This window comes from Salarias fasciatus, chromosome 22, assembly GCF_902148845.1.
Source record: "Salarias fasciatus chromosome 22, fSalaFa1.1, whole genome shotgun sequence".
NCBI lineage: Eukaryota > Metazoa > Chordata > Actinopteri > Blenniiformes > Blenniidae > Salarias > Salarias fasciatus.
In genome coordinates this window covers 27749971-27765544 of record NC_043765.1, presented here as the reverse complement: position 1 = coordinate 27765544, position 15574 = coordinate 27749971, and the positions used below count along the sequence as shown (strand labels likewise).

The window sequence follows — 15574 nt, the reverse complement described above, 5'->3', positions numbered from 1 at the left end:
TCCACTTTACAGCAAACTTGGTTACATTTCACTCGCGCATTCAGGCCGAGTTGTTTTTCAGCTGACAACAAATGCTTCAGTACTACCTACAGGTGGTGAGGGGAGCTTCAGCTGGTTTCTGTCTTTTGGAAGAGGAATGTGAATTGTGAAATGCCGTTTTGACCTTGACCACATGCTCTGCAGAAGTGATTCAAAGTCATTTGCCAGTAAGTCACTTCCCAAGGTGGGCCTGGTCCACCAGCCTCTCAGTTAACGGCCACACACTCTCACCAGTTTGCACCACAGAGACAGCGACTCTTACATGTGAGCGTGGCTTCAACTGCACAACAAACAGGATATCAACTGTGACAGTACTGCAGTTTATCTTGTGAGAAGCCTGTCTTTCCCAGTGGACTGATGCCATCGGCTCAATAACTATAGGAGCAGAAGCAACCCCAGCGCTCTATAACGGCCGCAGTGCTGTGAATGGCAATTCAGGTTCCACCGAGAGTTGAACTCGGATCGCTGGATTCAGAGTCCAGAGTGCTCACCATTACACCATGGAACCACTGACAGGGTGCCAATATCTTGCTTTCGAAGACATCTAGGAAATATTATCACTTCAACTGGAAACGTTGCATCATTTCATGCATTTGTACTTCTACATACATTGAAAAGATTATATAGAGTTGAGTGGTGAAGCGGCAGCGTGCTGGGCCATACCCCAGAGGTTCCTGGGCCAGTATCATCCTCGGCTAAGGACACTGTGTGTTTTGTCATCCAACAGACATGCAAAAGTCAAATGATGAGATTTAGTGATTCAACACATGACCAATTGAGAAGACGACTTTGACATTTTAGAAACAATTTTAAACTCCTGTCATTTGTTTTCAGAGCCATTCATGACCCGACTCCTTCCAAACACTGTGAGATTTTAACTGTCCGTGAACATGGCAGGACCCTGCTTGATCAGGTCAGCTTCTGTTGGAAGCATTCAGGGTCGACACAAACAGTGAGGTGACTCTTTATTTTTCCTTTTTTCTTCTGCTTTTGCTGCTCCCACACTGTGGAACAAACTGCCTTTGGCATTGGCGCCTCGACTTATCTCAGACTTTTCAATGCAAAGCTGAAGACTTGTGTGATCAAACTGACTGATGATTCTGGATAGGCTGGTCGTATTTTTCTGGGTAGCGCTTATGTTTTTCTTTGTTTTTTAATTCCACTGACAGGTTTAAATAATCTGCGCCAAGACTTCTTGGCCATCATGCTTATTATGGTTTTAAGAAATTGACCACGCCCACTTTTGGTGTCTGTCTCTGTGGCGCAATAGGTCAGCGCGTTCGGCTGTTAACTGAAAGGTTGGTGGTTCAACCCCACCCAGGGACGTTGATCATTCTCCTTGCCAGGTTTCAAGGTCTTGGCAATGACTCATTATCAGCATTCTGTATTCATGTTTCTCCTTTCTCCGGTTGGAGCTTCTTCCATCATTTCAACAGACGAAATCGTTTCATCTCTCTTCCACTTCATGTGGCACTGACAACTGCAGTCAACACTCTCCTTGGATTCCTGGCTTGTTAGCATTGTGAAACCTTTGCTGACACTCCCAAAGTCCATAAATTACATGCATTGACTTAAGTATTATCGCTTCAACTGGAAACGTTGCATCATTTCATGCACAAAAAAACAAAAAGATAATAAAAATATCTACATGTGATTTTTTTTATCTGTTTGGTTTTGTAGGACAGCAAAGATGATTCTGCAATTCACAGAGAGCATGAATGCATTTGGGAACCTGTAGGATCGTGGGAAAAAAAAAGCTGGATCACTTTTCTTCCTCTCTTCACCAACATGAGTGAACCTCTGTCAGGCGGCTTTCAGGGAGATCTGCTGCTACAAGGACAGCACCAGAGGATCGAACCGTCGCGAGGCAGAGGAAGACACCATCTTCTGCTGGGAGACGGGGCTGAGCATGATAGACGGTACTTAAAAGAAAATGTTGAAGGACATTTGAAATTGTATCAGTTTAATGATATACTCACCACAAACACAAAAACTCTTATATTTCACTGATACTAATCAAAGTTTTTGTGATATTTTAATATTTGAAACAGATTGTATACATTGTTTTATGAAAAACTGCTCAGAGTACTTGTGGCAAAATGGGAAAATAAGCCTTTTGATATCTTCAAATTAAATATGCCTTTTTGTCAATTGTAACACATATGAGGGCTTGTTTGAAAGCTGTTTTACTTTTGTGGGTGTGTGTGTGTGAAGTAAGATGTGGTTTGCCAAATTGTATAAAGTGTTATCAAACTCCGTACTTAAAAATTAATAAAAGGCTAATTTAAAAAAAAGGAAAAAAAGAAAGCTGTTTTACTTTAAAATGTCAGCAGAATTATTGATTAGTTATCCTGTTAAGAAATGTAAGCCAGTATTTATTGGAGAGCGACATGCAGTCATCAAAAGAGCCACATCAGCTTGCGAGCCATAAGCTGCCGACTACTGATCTACACAGCAGCCATGAACGCAGAATGCAGCCTTATCAGTTCATCAGATGTGTTTAGTGATCCAATATTACATTTACACTAAAAGTCATTTTCTAAAGTTATGCGTCACAAATTACAGAATGTGAGAAATGATATCCAGAATAATGTTTTGATAACACAAATGTTGGAGTGATTACCTTCTCTGGCTTGTCCTCTGTGGCCTCGAAGTCTGAAGATGTTTCAGAGAGTGTTATGACAGTTTCTGGGAAACAATCCTTCTCCTGGGATGAAACATATTCACGCAGCATTCGTATTTTAGTGTCCTCATACAGCCGACTAACTGTGATTTCAGCGGGTAACGGGTTGTGACTAAAGTCAAGAATATCAAAATCAAAGTCGTCCACTGCTCCTTTAGGAGACCGTCCATTTGGAAAAAACAAGGTCTTTCCAGTCTCCAGTAACTCTGCCATTGTGACTGTTTTCTGGACAGTCAGAGAACGCGTTCCACCTCCATGTTTTGTTTGAACTTGATGATAATCGCCTTTAACAAAATGCAGCCATCCCTTTTCAATCAGGCGACACGTCTTTTCTCCACGTGTATTGCTAAGCTGGAAACCCCTGCTGCCACCTCTGTTGTTATTGGCCGGAGTTTTTCCAAATCCCCGCAGTCTCTCCCTGATACTTTGCGTGAGAGCCGGCTTATCAGGCTGCGGGTCCCTCGAGTTTTCATTCGCCACATTTCGTTGCTGGCAAAATGCTCTCACGGCGAGTCGGTCACCATATTTGTGGATATACTGTCCTAACTGCTCATCAGTCATAACTCCAATGATGCTGATGTCGATCTGAAGAAGGAAAGGAACGTGTGAACAATTTTGATACAAATAATACTTTAGAATTTGATCAATTAGGGAAAGCCAGCAAAAGTAGGAAAACATTTGGTGACGTGAACTTATGTGATTACAGTCGTGCTTCATTCCATCATGCAATGCGTGCGATACAGGTATTCACCTTGTCGTCTCTTAGCTGGTTGATGACGCTGTCGGGTACATTTTGTGATTTAAGGAAGCTTTCCAAATTCACTTCTGCGGCCATCTCTGCCATGTGACTGAACGGGTACGGAAAGAAGCGGAAGTGGCTCACGGAAGCATTTTTACTGCGCCCATAAAAGTTTTAAGGGAGTGTGGAAACAACTTTACATGCACACGTAAAAGTTTTAAGGGAGCATGTAAAACTCCCTTAAAAAAGAAATATTTGATGTCCCTTTAGGGGCTCCGTATGAACTTCCAGGTGATAATGTTTTTTTGTTTTGTTTTGTTTTTTTGTTAAGGTGAAAGAGAAGGGAACAGCACAAACAAAGATTAACTCAGAACACAATGAAATGTGCAGGTAATAAAGCAACAGGTTAGGTTAAAGGTATCCATATTGTCCCAGATAGCATCTACAGGACAAGTCTGCAGCTGCTCTTGGCAAATTCTGTCACAAATCTATTCACGTCAAGATTCCTTGTGATTTATTTCTCATGGGCCAAAATGACTAAATCCCTCTTCCGTGAATACAGCATTGTTCTTCGGAGATGAGTGAGAATGTGGGTTAATGTTGAAAAAGAGCTTTCACATGCAGCTGAAGACACACCAATCATTACTGCAGTGACATACAATCTGTGCAAGATGTGAAATAAATGCATCTTTGTCCTGCTGAATGCATTTGCAAGCTTCAGAGAGGTTCACAGCAGTTGGCAGTTTATCCATTAACATTGATCTTGCAACCACAATTTCATTTTGCAGGCTCATGCTACTTTTCTCTGTGCATGCAGGCACCCGAAGTGGCTTGAGGAGGCGGGGGTCCAGGAGAGCTGTTGTCTTAGCCAGGAGAGAGGATGTGGCTTTCATTAAGTCAACATTCTTTTGAGAGAATCTTGTCTCCATCTCAACAGTTGCTCTGTCCAGAATGTTGAACATTGCCCTTTTAAAGGTCAGGTTAGAGTGACCAGTTTAAATATCAGCTCCCCCTGTCCTAATGAGGATGAGATGATGGTACCATCAAGCTGTGAGCTCACTATCCGTCTCCTTTTAGGTGGATTGGTACTTTCACACTGCGAGAAACGCTCCTCCCAGAAGGAATCACTTCTCAGCTTCTACAATGCGCCCAGTGAAGCTGTCACAGCCTCACATGCAGTGCACTGATCAACAGTTTGTGACTGTAGGATGGAGTTTCCTGATGTCAGTGCACCAAGCACATGAAGGAGGACTTTTGCAGTTGCAAAGGAGCTCTGCCTCTCCAGCTGGGCCAGGAGACCACTTGCCTCCGTACAAACATCCAAGGGTGCAGTGTCACCCTCTGCTGCCTCAGACAGGAGTCTCCTGATGCTGTCCTCGTTGTTCACAATGAACTCAGTGACCTCAAAGTGGCTGGTCCAGCGGATCTTCAGTAATCTCTTCACTGTTGGTGCATTGTATGTGTGTGTAACATATTGTCTATGACAAAATGATTTCAGTGAGCTGGACCAATCAAAAGCCACCTTAGCCATCTTAGCTGAAGGCTCTGCTTGCATTGCATGAACAACTGCCAAATGCAGCTGGTGATTGAAGCAGTGAACATAAGGAAGGCCCCTGCTGAGCTTTTGTTGGAGGGCCTGCACCCCACCCCTCACTGCAGACATGACTGCAGCACCATCATGGCATTGAGACACTGTTATCAGCATTATATAGCAGGTCAGAGAGCTGAGAGAGCATTTGTGTCCTCACATGTTCAGCATCAAGCTGACTCAGTTCCACCAAGCCGATCAGGTGCTCTTCTGGGACAGAGTCATGGACAAATCTCACCACAATAGACCAGTTTTCAATGTTGCAGCGGTCTCTGGTACCATCACTTTTGATACAAAACCCCTAATCAGAGTTTTTAGATCTGGTCCTGATATCATCCAACCCCTCTGGAGTGTGCGGTGCCTGATGCATGTTTAAAAAAGCCTCCATCTTTTTCCAGTGCTTTTTTCCAATTGGTGCATCGACACATGGTAAATATGTCCTCACGATCTGTATTGGCGCCAAATTTGCGACAAGCAAAACAAAAACTGGCATCATGGAGCACTCCAGACATGGTCGAGTTTAGCTGCATTAAAGCACCTTCATGTTTTCCCCAACGGCCGTCTCCGGTACGTATTTAGAATGGGTTGTAAAGGGCGAACCAAGCTTAAGTCTGGAGGAGCCCACACAGCAGGGCCAGAGACAGAGGAGTGAGCCAGGAGAACGGGAAGGACGCTTTGAGACGCCGCCGACAGAGGTGTCAAGCTGCCGCTGGGACATGATGCGTCTGCCGGGCGCACATCAGCTGTAGACCCCGGTAATGATACTCAGTCGGCGCCGGGTCGGGCTGCCGGGAAGTTGTCAGGGGGCCATGGCCATGGCTTATGTCTCTCTCTTCCTCACTGGTGTAGGACCCAGCCGGAAACACGAAGGGCGTGCCATCTGGTGGCCAAAGTATGTCATTGTAACTTCATCTGTGCAGCAAAAACACTTTTTTTTCATTAATTTGAGGGCCGTACGGAATGAGGGTGTGGGCCGTAGTGGCCCGCGTGCCGCCAGTTGCCCATCCTTGATATACAGTAATATATGACTGGGATATCACATGCGGTGTCTGGACTGCCATCAACATCCAGTTTTCCTTGGGTGGGCAGAGCATGCCCATGGGTGGGCACTGCGCCCCCTCACCCCCCCCACCGATAACGCCCCCACCCAGAGTGCTGTGCGTTTGGCTGTTCCAGCCAGCTTCTTGGTCATCTAAAGAAAACACATTAATCAGTGGTGTGTGAGCACAATTCAGGGAAAAAAACTAAACTAAACTAAAGACCGTGGGAAATAAAAGGCTTGCTAAAACAAATGATCTTCCAAACCTTTTTAGTGGGATCGATCTCGTGGTCTTCTGAAGAACGCCGTGAACGTGCACTCATCCTGCTGCTCCACATCTGGCTTGAGGAAGCCGCGTCTTTTCGTCTTGACTCGGCAAACGTGTAACTGATTAATCTGAGAAAACACCGACTCGGCTGACTCAAGCCGCGCATTTTCATTTATCCTGGATGTATTTATCCTACTTTTGTGCAATACCCCCCCGGTGAACGTCAGATCCCTGAGCAACAAAACCTTGATCCTGAGGGACTTTTTCAGCTCCAGTTGCCTGGATTTCCTCTGTGACTGAGACTTGGATCAGCGCTGGTGACTGTGGAGCTTTTAATGAACTTGTACCGGCTGTGGACATCAGGCCATGGAGCTGGAGCGGCAGATATTTATAGAAATGCTCCTGGTTTTGTCCCCAGGCCTTCGTCCCCGTTGTGTCTGTTTAAAGGGTCTTTATTGGTGTTTCGATCGTTACTCAGACATTTATTTCTAGGAGTAAATGTTTGATTCTCAGGTAAAGAGGTGTTATGACCCAGGTGATGTGTGTGAGGAAAAGAGGAAATGATCTGGTTTCATCATGAAAAACAAACAGATATAACTCTATCTGCTACTCATTTGTTTCAAACCACAATGTAGACATGGATCAGCTATCAGTGTGTTGGTTGAACATCTGCTGTGTGTGTTCAGTGAAGTGTATCAGTGTGTAGCAGTGAGTTCAGTTTCTGTTCAGTGTGACTGAGGGAGGTTTTTGTACGACGGTTTTTCACTGTGTGAACACATCTTGACTGTTGATTTCATGATAACTCTGACAGTAATAAACTGCAGCATCTTCAGCTTGAACTCCACTGATGGTCAGAGTGAAGCGAGAGTTTGATCCACTGCCTGTAAAACGACCTGGAATTCCTGAAGCTCGACGGTTGACATAGTAAATGAGCAGTTTAGGAGGTTGTCCATCTTTCTGTTGGTACCAGGCTAATTCCTGGACACCACTACTATAAGTATAAACCGTCTGACTGGTGTTACATGGTATGGAGACGGTTCCTCCCACAGCAGAGCTGACTGCTGCAGACTGAGTCACTGTGACCTGGCCTCTGGACTCTGAGGAGACACAGACAGAAAGACAAAGCAGCCTCATGGTTCTGTGGGCTTCATTTCAGAGGGACGGATGTTGATGGAGGAGAGCAGTTGGATTCTCTGGACTTTACCTGTGAAGCAGCAGCAGAGGAGAGTCCAGATGAGGACGCAGATCACACTCATGTTTGTGAGCAGGAGGATTTCTCTGTCTTCTCTGGTCCTGAAGGACAGCTGTCAGTCCTCCAGTCTTCAGCTGTCAGGACTATAAACTCTCCCAGAGCACTGGAGCATGGAGCTGCTGATGCAAAGTGTCTCTCTATGGAAATGCTCTGACTGACTCCAACAGGGACTTGATCACTTTCATCACTGACTTTCACTCTGGATTCACACTTTTAGTGGAATATTGAAGGAATGTGCTGGATATTTAAAGATGAGTCTGGAGTTTTCTCCATTTTCCACTTTGTCACGTATGTTCCTGGTTTAGTTTTGGTGAGTTAGTTTGTTTCCCAGTCAGAGAGTGGTGTCTCTCTGCAGTCAGAGGTTTTTGTACAGCGGCTCAATGAGTTTGTATCACTGTGGTACACGTTCGGTGGAGGAACCAGACTGGATGTTGGAAGTAAGTTGATTCTACTTTATTAATGACGACTAAATAGTTCAAATTCAATCATTAAACCTTCTTTTGAATGATTTCAGATCAGAAAGATATTTTTCTAGATAATTATTGTAATGATGAAGTTTTAATCTCCTCTGATTTCATGTCGTAGAGCTCAGCTCTGCTTCACTTTCAGTAAATCAAGGAGAAAAGTTTTCCTCTCAAGCTTCCAGTGGATTAAAAGCAAGATTAAGTGATAAAAACTATGGCTGTCAGGGTTAATCATATTAATCATGATTAATTAATGTCGGGATGACTAATGATTAAATGTCTTAATCATGATTAATCATCTAATCAGGGTTAGGGCTTTTTTTCAGTTTGAAAACTGTATTTTTAACATCGAGATTGAAGTAAGTTGGTCTACATGGCATTTTATTTTGAAAGAAAATCCAACAGGGTCCAAATTCTTTCTATGTGTTTGATTCCCGATCAAGAAGCTCTGGTCAGAAATCAGTCACTGCAGGACGTCGCCTTATTGAAACTTCAACAATGACTTTAAATTCAACTTTTGAACTGATGGTTTGGACTGATGAATGCTTTATGTTATGGACTGAAAACTGCCTTCAAATGGCACTTGTCAAAACCTCCTCATATAACAGCTTTATTGACTGTTTGTCTTTTGAAATTCTGTTGTAAATAATTTTAAAAACCGACGTTGGTTTGAAGCTGATGTTGTTAAAGTTTCCACTCATAAACTTTGTGAAAACATGGATGCAAATCTTTGCCAGTAAAGGTTGAGACATGTGCTTGCGTTGCTTTGGGTGCAGTTTGAGGAGTTTGAGGTCAAACTGTTGGAGGATTCTCTCTGTGCTGATGTGCATGAGAGGCTTCTTAAAGGGAAGTGAAACAATGTGTGAGCCAGTGACTGCTGGAGCAGAAAAAGCATCTGACAGCAACTTCTTCAAGGACAAAAGCATCGGTGTCCCACTCAAGCTGTGCGGCTGTGTGCTCCCTGTCCTCCAGGTGATACCCGGCCCACCCTGACGGTGCTGCCCCCCTCCAGAGAGGAGCTGCAGCAGGGGACGGCCACGCTCATGTGCCTGGCCAACAAGGGCTTCCCCTCAGACTGGAGTCTGAGCTGGAGGGTGGAGGACAGCAGCAGCAGCAGCAGCAGCAGCTGGGAGCAGAGCAGCAGCCCCGGGGTGCTGCAGAAGCTGGACGGCCTCTACAGCTGGAGCAGCACCCTGAGGCTCCCTGCAGACCAGTGGAGGAAGGTGGGCTCTGTGACCTGTGAGGCCACCCGGGGCTCCCAGACTCCCCTCAGAGAGACACTGAGGAGAGACCAGTGTTCCCAGTCCTGACCGGACTCACTGGGACTCTCTCACTCATCTCACCTCTGTCACTCTCTCTCTCTCCCTTTTTCTATCTTCACACCAAACTGACTTCAGCAATATTCCTCTTCTGCCTGCTGATTTTCTTCAAGCTTGGACAAAATAAACATTGTTTTCACATCAGCTGTTCACTTGTGGATTTCTTCTTTTCAACAATAAACTCATCGTTTTGGAGCACAGATTTCACTTGTCGGATTTTCTCTGTATTCCACCTCTTGTTTCACAAATTTCATATGAACCAGAATAAAAACACCAGCAGTCAGTCAGAGGAAGCTGCTCTCTTCACTCAGGATGAAAAAACCTGCTTAACTTTTCTTCATACCATCAAATACACATTTAGATAACTGTGACAGCTTACAATTTTCTTCACATGGTGATTTAACTTCAGAGAGACATGAGAGTTTATAAAATCCAAGGGTTGGGGTCAGTGAAGAGTTGCTCGATGTGCTGGAGAACTCCAGCAAGCCAACCTTCCTGCAGCTCCACATGGACTCACCACACGGCCACATACAGCTGACGTTCAAGCATCATGAAGGAGGTGAGATCGTCACCAGTGGGTTTTCTCCTCCAAACCTCCAAACATCTCTTCTCAAATGAGCAGGTAACTGTCTCAGGCTCATGAGAGGCCTGCATGCTGGAATGCTGGGTCAGCCTGCATGCAGGATAAAGCAGCTGCTCAGGTTTGAGGGTCAGGTGCTGTGCAACTTCAAGCCAGATGAATATTTCAGTTTGTAGAGACTCACTCACCTCCTGGAAACACATGGAATCCTTTTACCAAACACTTTCAGTCAGGCTTGTAACTCAGTAACTCCAGCTGGCTGAGACGTCAAGCTGTGTCTGCTGGAAGACTTTGTTGAAGCCAAACTGAACTTCTTTCCAGCCTTAAAGTTCTGAGATGTAAAGAGTACAGTGATAGTGTGGTTGGACGTGAAGGATTATGTCTTGATCCACTGCGAGTCTTTCTCGATCTTCCCAGTGGCCAGCATGATACTCCAGGTCTGTGTTGAGACTGAGAGGCGGTCCCTGGCTTACTGCAGGACTCTGGAGACCTACAGGGACCATGGCAGGCTCTGGATGGAGAAGGTCCTCCACCTCATTCCTCCTGACCTGATAACCAGTCTGAACAATCTCCTGGGAGTGCTGACGTTTGTCCGTTCCATCGGCCTCATCATGACTGGGGACGATGTTGACTTTAACCATCTGGAGGACCTGCTGGTCCACATGAGTCCCACACACTCCCAGGTTCACCTGCAGCAGTGACAGATTCTGTCCAGGTTCACTCTGCTCAAAATCTACAACACAGTGATTTGGAAGCTGAACGATGTCGTTCCACATTGGGGAGACGGACAAGTGCAACTTGCTCTGAAGACCCCCCAGGGTCACAATTGAACAGTAGTCCAGTCACAGGCTCTGAGCTGCTTCTGTAGTGTAAACACAGCCAGACTACTCTCACCGAGTGTCTTATTATGAAATGTCCATAAGAATTACAAAAGAAAAGAGCATGAAGACAGGTCTTTCTGCACATGCCACTCTCGCTATCCACACCTCACTTTGTGATGCATTTCAAATGGCACTGCTTCAATTCACTGTCCTTTCCACCACTGCAGTACGTCCCCATTGACATCCAACCCTTCCCTGCCCCTGTATTTTGTTATTTCCTCCTTAGCTCTCGCCCTCATGGTCAATGATGGCGCCGGTTGGGTGGCGGCCAGTTGAACAGCTCCACGTTTATCTTTACCTTTTAGCCCTTTTAATCTAACCGATTGCCTTTTTAACACCTACACGATGTTATCTGGCAATTTTTTCTTTTAACCTTCTCTCTTAAACTTTCTAACCATAACCCGAGTGTTCAAGATGTGCCTGATTAGCAGAGGAGTGCGCGTGTATTGTAAAGAGGAGCTCATTGCCTTTCGGAGTCGAGCGGCTGCTCCTCCAACAGGACTACCCAGAGAAGTAAGGATACGCAGAAGAGGGAAGAGGGCTGGAGTGGCTGTGAGAGCGAGGAAAGACTGACAAGCCAAGAGGACATACCTGCCATTCGTCCTTATGGGGAACGTCAGATCGCTGGTCAACAAGACAGATGAGCTCTCCGCCCTGATGAGGAGCCGGGGAGAATACGGGAGGTGTAGCCTGCTATTCCTCACTGAATCCTGGCTGAATCCCGACATCCCAGACGGAGCGGTGGAGCAAGACGGATTCACCATGGTCCGAGCAGATAGGACTTTCTCTCATGCCACTCTCGCTATCCACACCTCACTCTGAGATGCATTTCAAATGCCACTGCTTCAAGTTTTTTTTTCAGGAAGATTAGTTGGTCCACATGTTCAGGAAGAAGGAAATGCGCTCTGCTGTTATGTAGGTGAGGACAAATGTGCTGAAAACTCATTCATGGCGCGTTTCCACCTCCCCTACTCTACTCGGCTTGACTCCGCCCCACTTTACTCGACTCGACTCTACTCGGTCTGGTTGTGTCTCCACCGGCCCTGTTTGTCTCCCTGGAAACCCGTCAGTGGGCGGGGAAATCAGACGGTGAACACTCCGCCCCTCAGTGGATGTAAACAAGCTGAACGCAGGACACAGAGGCCGTCATGTTTCTTTTTGCTGTTTTTTTTTTCCGTTTTTCGTTGTAAGAAGAGAGTCATAAAATGTTACAAACAGCAAGAAATAATGTGAAAGATAAGTAGGGAAGAGTCTGGAGGCCCTGCAGCCGAATCAAGCCCAAGATGAGACGTGAAGAGCCGTGAGGACACAACCGCTCCAGGTGAGTTACCAATGTGTAACTGCAGTTATTAAGAGAAGTTTGTGCTTTAAATTGTTTGCAATATTCTAACATCAGGTCGCGATGTGCGAAGAGTCCTTCAAGCCATACAGTCAGTGATTAGCATTAGCTTATTAGCAATTAGCTATAGCTTCAGCAATTAAAGAGCATTTCTTTTCTGTCTGTTGTCAGCAGCTCAGAGGAGTCTTTTAAATGCTAGCGTTAGGATGAAATTTCAGATGCACGGTTGAACATGCATTTAGTGCACACAACAAACCCAGGAAAAGTAATAAGAATTGAACAATTAAATTAATAGCCCCTCTTCAGTGATTAGCATTGCTGTTACATTAGAGGATCCAGGTTGTCAACACCGTTCCCGACATCAAGTTGTCATGAAACTATAAGCAGGCAGGAACAAACAAAGCTTTGTAACTATTGATATTTAAAAAGAAATGAGAAAAATTAACCACTGGGGTGACTGGTCATGTCTTGCCTGGTGATGTTTTAAGGTGTTAAGGCGATTATAAAGTTAATTATTACAGATGATCTTTGTGGAAGTTAGTTGTATTATTAATAGTACCAGTAGCAGTCATGATAACTCATATTAATATCTATTGAAAAGTCAAAATGCCATCTTTATTTTTATGTAATTTCATTGCATATACTGTGTTTCTTTCATCGGTTCTGTCCTATCAGGACCGGCTGGACCAGGCCTGTCTCTGGACCCACATCTGAGCTGCAGTGGTGGATGAAACGGTTCCAGCTTCTCAGCTGAGCGGTGGAGGGATGTTCCTGGTTCAGCAGCGCCGGAGCCCACAGGTGGAGTGGTAAAGATGTAGAAGCAGGAAATGGGTCCAGGATGTTCTGATGCTCCATCTGATCAATCACTATTAAGGACGACTGAGTTTTGAACAGATTGTTACTGTAATCAGTTAAACCAGTGTTGATCGATTGTAAAGACGTAAAAACTGTTTTGTACTGCAGCATAAAAGCATGTTGAAAATAATGATTGCTGATTTAAGTTCATTCAATATTGCCCTTTGTGTTTTTTCAACCTGTCATTCAATAAATTTGTTGTGCTTCTGTAGATCTGTTGTTTCCATACGTGATTAAAAAATTTTCACTTAACAATTTCGTCATATTGTTTACAACAGCAGAGAGTAAACCGAACTTAAATAAAAACTTTATTGATTATTGATATCAATTACAACTCCACAACAAAAGCAAATGCAGTTGTGTTATTAATGGTTCTCATGGTTCCCGGCCTCCTCCGTGGTGAGCAGGTCCTGTCAGAACCCAGAACAGCTGGACTGAAAGCAGCATGGTTTCCCTCCTGCTCCCTGGATTCTCCAGCACCACTGAGGAGCACTTCAGATGTTCGTGTCGCTGGATCCGGTTCTGCCTCTGATGCTCCAGATCCTCAGAAAGGATTTCTGGCAGGACAGCAGAGACGTCTGGCTGGAACTGGGTCCTGGTTCTCTGGCCTGAACAAACAGAGTGATGGGAACTGATATTAAATGTTGTTCAATCCCTCATCATCTTCTAGTTGTGATGGTTTTGTGTAACTACTTAAAATTGCACACTCTTCTACACTTCCCATTACTGCATTTATACAGGTGTGTGACTTAAAAAATATATAAGTATAAAGAGAGATTCAGATGAGCCTTCACATTTTGATTGAGGCTTTTGTCTTGATATCAGTGTTTGTTGCTGAACAGCAACTGGATTTCCCCCCTGTGCAATTTAGAAAATATATGTCCGTGTATTTATAAAGCTGTATGTAGAAATAGTTGGAAGGAAACCTACAGTGCAGAGCAGCAGGTGGAGGAGACGGTCCCTGTGCAGGAGGAGGAGATGGAGCTGCTGTCATGGCAGGGAGTCTGGGAGTTCAGGTGGGGAGACCAAACTGTCCTCACTGAATGAAACAGAACACACACACACAAAGAACAATAAAGTCAAGTCAGTGTGGTTCAAACTCAGTCCTAACATGTTCTGCTCATTTCGAAAGTCCACCTTCCTCCTTGGGAGGGGCTTTAAAATGTGTGTGATAACTTTAGTAGAGCAATGCTGTCAAAAAACTGTTCAAAAAAATGTGTGAGCTTTCAGTCGACATGAGGGCTTTAATATTGACTGTACAAGTCGTTTTTTACATTATAATGAAGGGAAAAACACGTTTCATTTCACTACATGAAGGAAAAGAATCAGATACAGAATCTTTATGCATATGCTGAAATTAAAAGTGCCTCAGAAAATAAAACTTTGTCCGGTGGTTATGTTAAATATCAAGCTGCTATCAGCAGCTTTACTGCTGGCTTTCTGAGTGTGATTACGTGACTTCGAGGACAATGACTGTAAACTCCTGAGAGCAGCAGCGTCTGAACACATTCTTACACAAACTGTCAATCCAGATAACTCATTTTTCTACCTTATAACAAACTCTGATCACCAGAAACTCACCATTATCCTCCATCAGCGACTCCAGCAGCGCCGTGGCAGAGTCCTGGTCCGTCCCGGTGTTTACAAGTCGGTGGCCGTAGATTGTCCATCTGTTGGAACCATCCCCAGGTCTTTCCAGCCCCGCTCTTTGAGTTCTGGTCCGTGTTTCAGTTTTTCTTGGCACTGGGTTGCGGTTCGGTGGGCTCCGTGGTCCGCCACCAACTCCAGGTGGTATTGAAAAAACGTCGGGCGGTACCAAGCTCCCGCTGGATCTTTTCATCCCCCACTAAACAAACGAGCATCTGAATCCTCCCAACAGGCCATGGAGTTACTGTCCGCTGCGCTGAAATTGTTTTAATTACTGTTATTTTGTTCATTTACCATTTATTGCTCTTCTCTTTCTCCTCTGCATCAGAGCAAAGCAACATGGCGGAGTTTAGGTTTCTTTTCAGCCACAGCTAGTCGCTGATTGTTCAGTGATTGACCAATCAGCGACCAGTATGTGTTGACGTCACATTTCCAGCCCGACTCAGCCCGAATCGACCCTGCTGTCGAGCAGGGCCGAAAACCTACCCGGGTTGCGTGAAAGCAGGCTGGTGGAAACGCCCGCAAGCGGGGTAGAGCCGAGTAGAGTAGGGGAGGTGGAAACGCGCCATCAGAGAGGACACTTGTTGCAGGGACGGACAAATAGCTCCTGGTCAATTCTGAAAGCAGTGGAAGATCCACGTGTCCTTTCCACCACTGCAGTACGTCCCCATTGACATCTAACCCTTCCCTGCCCCTGTATTTTGTTCTTTCCTCCTTAGCTCCGTCCCTCATGGTCTTCTCTGGTGCTCTGGGAGTGAGGAAACCTCCAAGCAACTGGTCCATGGCTCCAAATAAACTCACAGCCAACTGCGTGAACCTGTGCTTTTGTTTCCAATAATATCAGCATATTAAATTAGTTATTAGGTAAATTAACACATGAC

The 15574-nt window shown here is 45.0% G+C and overlaps 2 non-coding genes and 1 gene segment (V, D, J or C); 2 read left to right on the top strand and 1 right to left on the bottom strand.

Moving 5' to 3' along the window:
• Positions 1-475: 475 nt before the first annotated feature.
• Positions 476-547, bottom strand: trnaq-cug (transfer RNA glutamine (anticodon CUG)). Its single transcript has one exon. It is a non-coding gene; the product is annotated as a tRNA-Gln (tRNA).
• Positions 548-1291: 744 nt separating this feature from the next.
• Positions 1292-1365, top strand: trnan-guu (transfer RNA asparagine (anticodon GUU)). Its single transcript has one exon. It is a non-coding gene; the product is annotated as a tRNA-Asn (tRNA).
• A 6307-nt stretch (positions 1366-7672) lies between these two features.
• Positions 7673-9535, top strand: LOC115409003 (Ig kappa-b4 chain C region-like). The segment is given in 2 exon segments: positions 7673-7859; positions 9045-9535. Coding segments are annotated over 2 exon segments (357 nt in total).
• Positions 9536-15574: the final 6039 nt, after the last annotated feature.